The 6934-nt window shown below is 50.2% G+C and overlaps 1 protein-coding gene across 1 annotated transcript in view; it reads left to right on the plus strand.

Annotated features, from left to right (window-relative positions):
- Positions 1 to 4813, plus strand: part of Ift22 (intraflagellar transport 22) — a 7667-nt gene extending 2854 nt beyond the window's left edge. The window contains exons 2-5 of the mRNA XM_021187008.2: positions 515 to 591; positions 709 to 798; positions 1044 to 1246; positions 2279 to 4813. Coding sequence (XP_021042667.1) covers positions 515 to 591; positions 709 to 798; positions 1044 to 1246; positions 2279 to 2427 — 519 coding nt within the window. The 3' untranslated portion in view covers positions 2428 to 4813. The remainder of the gene's footprint in view (positions 1 to 514; positions 592 to 708; positions 799 to 1043; positions 1247 to 2278) is intronic.
- Positions 4814 to 6934: the final 2121 nt, after the last annotated feature.

Below are 6934 nucleotides of genomic sequence, written 5' to 3' on the forward strand. Positions count from 1 at the left end.
AAAAAAAAAAAAAGGCTTTAGAAAGGTGATTATTAACGTAATACATAAGGAGAAGTGACCCAGCCAGCCTAGAGTCCAAAAACCTGGGTCTCAGCGTTAACCTTGATCCTCTTCATGACCTCTTATCTGTAACAGACTGACTGGCTGAAGCTGTGGAGAGAAGCAGAGGAGGTGGTGCGACACACACTCACCTGGGGTGCTGCTGTTGTTGTTGTTTGGTTTCTGGCTTTCTCAGATAAGTTAGCTGAGTACCAGGCAGGCTGTAAGGAGAGGCATGCTGGGTCCCAGTCCAAGCTGCTCCCATTGTGCTAGGGCAAGACAGCGTGCCTCAGGGAGAGGGCTCTCTGTCCTCAAGATCCCAAGGAGTTGTGGCCAGTATTTCACCACACCTAGCAGCCCAAACTAGCCTGGAACTTGCCTTCTTGCTACCTAGCCCCCTGTGTGCCAGCATTCATGGTAGGTGAGGTCTCCTGGGTGGTGTCTCTCTCGGATCTATTTGCTCTTGCTTTTCCAGAGCGGCAAAACAGTGCTGGCCAACTTTCTCACTGAATCTTCGGATATCACTGAATATAACCCAACACAAGGTGTGAGGTGAGCTTGCCCTGTATGAGTCTCAGAAGCAGCCATGAAGCATCATTCATTCCCTACCTTGGGTGCTGTGAAGCCGCTTCCTAATCATGAGGGCTGCTGTGCTGTTTGTGTTTTCAGGATCCTAGAGTTTGAGAACCCACATGTCACCAGTAACAACAAAGGCACGGGCTGCGAATTTGAGCTCTGGGACTGTGGTGGCGACTCTAAGTAAGTTTCCTTTAACACAGCTCTGCTTCTACAGGTGAGTGACCAAAAACAGGGTCAGGGTTGGTTGGTTCAGTGGTAGAGCTCCTGCCTAGAATCCCCCAGGGAGGGGCTGGTGGCATGGCTCAGTGGTAGAACACTTGCACTGTATGTGTGAAGCCCCCCGATGCTGTAATAACAATAACAAAAATGAACATTGAGAAGTGAGGGTGCCCTCCAGCTCTCTCCTGACTTGTTTTCCACGTCAGGTTTGAGTCCTGCTGGCCCGCCCTGATGAAGGATGCTCATGGAGTGGTGATCGTCTTCAATGCTGATATCCCAAGCCACCTAAAGGAAATTGAAATGTGGTATTCCTGCTTTGTCCAGCAACAGTTCCTCCAAGACAGTCACTGCATGCTTGTGGCCCACCACAAACCGGGCTCTGGAGGAGAAAAGGGCAGCCTGGCTTTGTGTACGCACCCTGGACTTTCCTCTCCTGCTTTCTGTCTTCAGTATTTGGAGTGTGTATGTGTGTGTGTGGGGTGTGTGTGTGTGTGTGTGGGTGCGTGAGCACAAGCATAGGTCCACGTGTATTTAGAGACAACAGATGAGCCTTAAGTGTCATTCTCAGGAAAGCCATTCACCTTGACTTTTTTTTTTAACTTATGCTTGTGTGTCTACCTGAATGTATGTATATATACCTCTTGGGTAAAGGTTTTCAGAGAGGTATGAATTAATAGTAAGGTGCTTGCCTAGAATCCCCCAGTGAGGGGCTGGGGGCGTGGCTCAGTGGTAGAGCCCCTGCCTAGAATCCCCCAGNGAGGGGCTGGGGGCGTGGCTCAGTGGTAGAGCCCCTGCCTAGAATCCCCCAGGGAGGGGCTGGGGGCGTGGCTCAGCGGCAGAGCCCCTGCCTAGAACCCCTGGTGATGTGGCAGGCTACAGCTCTGTGACAGAGCACGTGTCTGATATGCACGAGCTTTGGGCTCCTTCTCTAGCACCACACAATCAAACCCAAAACAAGGCCCTGCCAGTGCCTGCTTTCCTATTGCAAGGGGCAGGGGTTTGTTGTGTTTGTTTTCTAGACAGATTCTCTGTGTAGCTCTGGCTGTCCTGAAACTCGTTTTGCAGACCAGGCTGCCCTTGAACTCAAGAGATCCACCTGCTGCTGCTTCCCGATTACTGGAATTAGTGGTGTGCACCACCACCACCCAGCTAAGGGACAGTTTCTTAAAACCATTGTGTCAAGCAGGTTAAGACCTGAGACGTTCAGCACATCACTGCCTGTGCTAGCTCACGTGTCTACTAATCTCAGCGCTGGGGGGCTGAGCAGGAGGATGACTGGGAGTTCCCGGCAAGCCTGACCTTTGAGGGAGGGAGGGAGGGAGGGAGGGAGGGAGGAGAGAGCGGAAGCAGAGAGGTGGTGTCCAGAAGCCTGGCTTGTCACAAGCTAGAAAGTGTTCCTTGTTCAACCTTAAGGCTCATCAGCCTCCTTTCCCCCTTGCAGCTCCCCCCTTGAACAAGCTGAAGCTGGTGCACTCAAACCTGGAGGAAGACCCCGAGGAGGTCCGGGTGGAGTTCATCAAGTATTTAAAAAGCATCATCAACTCCATGTCGGAGAGCAGAGACCGCGAGGAGATGCTCATCATCACCTAGTGTCCCTGTGCCACCGCCTCCCGAAGGACACTGACGAACCCCAGGCGGAGCTGACATCCCACCCAGCCGCTGACAAAAACCCTTCTCCTCTAGGAGGTTCCAGCAAGATCAGGCATGATGGCACACACCTCTGATCCCAGCTCTCAGGAGGCTGAGGTAGGAGGAGGGCTGAGAGTTCAAGGCCAGCCCAGGCTACACAGGGAGCCCTTATCTCATCCCTTCTCCAGAAGCAAAACGCTGCCCTGCTTCCTGCCTGCCTGCCTCAGCTGTCATGCGTAAACACATCCTTCCGGCAGCCCTAGTGCTGTATTTTCAGGCTGAGCTGTTTACTGGTGATTAGTGGGATGAAGTGGCCCAAAGCAAACAGATGATGTGAGCTCTGGTGTCCCCAAGTGCAGAGAGGGAACACGTGGTAGAGCTGCTGCTTTCAGGCTTTGCTGTCAAAGAATCAGTAATGGGGACAGTGAGATGGCTCACATGCTGCCAAGCCTGACAACCCACTTAAAGGTGGAAGGAGAGAGATCTGACCCCACAGAGTTGTCCTGTCTCCACTGGTAACATGGCACCCCCACAACACACACACACACAATATAGAATGTTAAAAGGGGTCTGGCTGGAGAGATGGATCTGCGGTCCAGAGCGCTTGCTGCTCATGCTGAGGTCCTGAGTTCAGATCCCAGCACCCATGCTGGGCAGCTATGGTTGTAACTCGAGTTCCAGTAGATCCAGTTCCTTCCTCTGGCCCCAGGGTACCTCCCTCATCAGCATATGGTCACACAGACCGTATTAGACACGTTTCTGGTGCAGTGATAGAGCACCACAACAAGGCAGCTCGTAGAAGGCTTTATGAGGCTTACAGTTTCAGAGAGGTACTAGTCCATCAAGATAGGGAGACGTAGCAGCAAGTGGCAGGTGTGGCAGTAGGGACAAGAAACTGAGTCTCATACTGAACTACAAACACAAACCAGAGAGAGCAGATGGAATGCCATCAGTCTTTGCACACCCAAAGCCCACTGCTGCTGACAACTCCTCAAGTAAGGCCACTCCTCCTAAACCTCCTAAACTGTGTCATCAACCGTGAGCCCAAGGCTCTGAGGGCCATCTCACTCACACAAGCACAAACATAAATCACTTAAAAATAACAAAGGAGCGGGGCGAGTTGTGTGGCTCCATAGTAGACCCCGTGCTTAGACCCCACTCGGTGGGCTTTAGAAACACCACTAGCTTAGCATGTAGGGGACTTTTGACTCCATTTCTAGAACCGAAAAGAAAAAGTCAATACAAAGTGTCTTTATAAAGGACTACAAGGGGCTAGGAGATGGCTCCTTTGGTAGAACCCTTGGCTTCCAAGCAAGAGGACGTGAGTTCAGTCCCCCCAAACCCTGTGAAAAATCTGGGCACGGTGGCATGTCCTTATGATCCCAGCACTGGGGAGGCAGAGACAGGCAGATCTCCTGGCTTGCTGGTCAGCCAGCTTATGCTATTCTGCAAGCCTCTGGCTTATGGGAGATCTTTTCTCAGAAATAAAGATGTGGTATGGTGAGACAGCTCAGTGACCAGTCTCCTGGCCGCATAAGCATGAGATCTGGATTCAGAGTCCCAGAACCCACAAAATGTCAGGCAAGTATGGCGGCTGTCTGTAATCCTAGAGAGAAGCAAAGTCAGGATCCCTGGGGCCGGCTGGCTGGCTGGGCTGGACTAAGCCAGCTCTGGGTTCAGCTAGAGGCCTTGACCTAATAAGCAAGGTGAAGTGGGCTCTTGAAGGCACGCATGCGCGTGCACACACACATATACACACACACACACACACACACTGAGGCACATACACAGAGAAATAGGTGTGGTGCCTGAATGAGCAACTACCAAGGCAGTCCTCTGGGCTTCACACGCATGTGCACACACATGCACTCACATACAAAGGGATGCTGGTTATCTTGGCACACGCTTGTACTCACAGCTGCCAGGACATGAGAGCACGAGAGTCGGGACTTGACATTAGCTTCAACTATTTAACAATTCCAAGGCTAGCCTGGGCTACACGAGACCCTGGAAGTTTCTAAACAAGCAAAAAACAACAACAACAAAAAAAAACCCAAATACTTATGAGATCCACTGGTGTGACAAGGTTCCCAAGATTGGGCTCTGAATTCCCTGCAGTTACTGGTCTTGTAACTTGATAGACCATCACTAACAGTAACACACAAGGCTAGTAAGATGGCTCAGCGGGTGATGGTGTGTGCTGGCAACCCTGATGACCTGAGTGTCAGGAAAGAGCTAGCTCCTGCAAACTGTCCTCTGACCCCCCACACGTACACCCTCAGCATGCTCACCAGTGTGCACGGACACACACAGAGACCCAGAAAATAAAAATAAAATAAGAACTCCATCTCTATCTCATCTCATTTTGAGACTTCTCAATACTGGAGGTCAGAAGTCCAAAGTTGGCACCTCCTGGGTCCAAATGAAGGTACCACCAGGGCCATATTCACTCTGGAGGAGCCAAGAGAGTGATTTGCTTTTATTGTTCTTTTGGGGAGAAAGTGTTGAGCTCTCACTCTGTAGCCCTGGCTGGCCTGGAACTCACTTTATAGACCAGGCTAGCCATGAACTCAGATCCGCCTGCCTTTGCCTCCCCAATGCTGGGATTAAAGGTGTGCACCAGCAGCACTAAGACTCTTTCCCACTAGTGTTGGCTTCTCCTGGCTGTCTGCACGCCTCTATCTGTGTCCACACTACCCTTGAGAGACAGGATAGGACTGGATCCCAGACCTCTGCTCTTCCCTCTCTTATGATCCAGTGCACGTGGATTGTAAGTGTCACCCTCAGAGACTAGAATGACCGAAGCACCGGCCACCACAATGCTACCATTTGAACCTTAAATAGCCCAAAGGCCCAAGTGTTACAAAAAAGTTTGGTCATCAGCCTGGTGCTATCGGAAGATGGACACTTTTGAGAGGTCAATCCTTTTTTGTTTTTTGGTTTTTCGAGACAGGGTTTCTCTGTGTGTGTGAGAGGTCAGTCCTAACAGGAGGCTTAGGGAGCATGAACTTTGAGAGGATCATGAGATACCAGTCTCTCGTGTACTTCTGTGGCTACCCCGAGGGAGACTTGCCCCACCTCCTGCTTCCACCGTGGTGTGTGTCTTTCCACAGGCCTAAACACAAGCCATCACCAAATGAAACCTGGGACCCATGACCCAAAGTGCGAACTTTTCTCTCTCAAACTTACCTTGGGTATTTTGTTACAGTACAGAAAACTGACTGACACCACTGGGAACAACAGCAGGGTAAATAAGGACCCAGGCAGAAAATGGTTTATAATTATCTTCTAGGAAAAACTAGCATTGTGTTTCTTTGAACCAATAAGGTGACTGGGGGTGGGGGATGCAGTAGCCTGAAGTAGTGGCCATTTACAGAAAAGGATGCCCGGCTTACACATTAATTTGTTCATTTTTTAAGATTGATCAGGCAAAGACCCTGTCTTCTTAAGGTCAGCTAAATTGCTTTGATAGAATTTTCTAGGCCACAGAGCACACAGGCCCGTGTGTGTGTGTGTGTGTGTGTGTGTGTGTTACATGGCAGGAGGAAGCCCCTGGGTCTGTTTTACAAACCAGAACTAAATGGCTAGGGCAGTGACTCAGCCATGCCTGCTGCTCTTGCAAAGGACCCGAGTTGGATTCCTGGCAGCCTCTTGGCAGCTCACAAACATCTGTAACCCCACCTTCCAAGGATCTGATGCCCTCTTGTGGACTCTGTGGGGAGTGTGCCTTTGTGGTACACATACATGTACACAGGCAAACATTCTTATGAGAGGGGTGGGGGAAGAGGGAGGGAGGGAGAGAGGAAGAAAGGAAAAGAAATGGAAGAAGAACCAAGTCACTTGGTCTACAGAGAAAATTCAAAGCCAGTCTGGACAACTTAGTGAGATAGTGTCTCAAAAAGAAGGCTGACAATATGGCTCAGTGTAGAGTTCTTCGGTGTGGGGCAAGGGACAGATGGCTCAGCTGTGAAGTGCTTGCCTAACATGAAAGAGGTCCTGAATTCAACTGCCAGACAGACAGACACACACACACACACAATGAGGGAAGAAATTCTTTCCTTTAATATAAAGAAGAATCTGTGGTTTTGATGTGTCTTTGTTGTATCAGTGAAATACTTTCCATGTGTTAAGATGGGAGTCATTTTTCCTGCCGCAGGTACAGCCAACTGTCCCCACTGCAGAAGGAAAAGCCGCTGGCTGAAGTGAAAGACACCCCTTCTCCATTTTGCACTCTCAGGTCATTCCAATTCAGGCTTTTGGATTTGTTTATTGAGTCCTGTGTAACCCAAGCTGATCTCCAATTCCCTGTGTATCAGAGCTTAACCTTGAGTCCCTGATCCTTCTGCCTTTACTTCTCATAGGCTGCCCCTACCATGCCCCATCCATGTGATGCTGCAGACGGGAGCCAAGTGTCTACCCGCAGAGCTGCAGGCCTCTATACAGCTTTTTTTTTTTTTTTTTTTTTTTT

This window comes from Mus pahari, chromosome 23 (assembly GCF_900095145.1).
Source record: "Mus pahari chromosome 23, PAHARI_EIJ_v1.1, whole genome shotgun sequence".
Taxonomy (NCBI): Eukaryota; Metazoa; Chordata; class Mammalia; order Rodentia; family Muridae; genus Mus; species Mus pahari.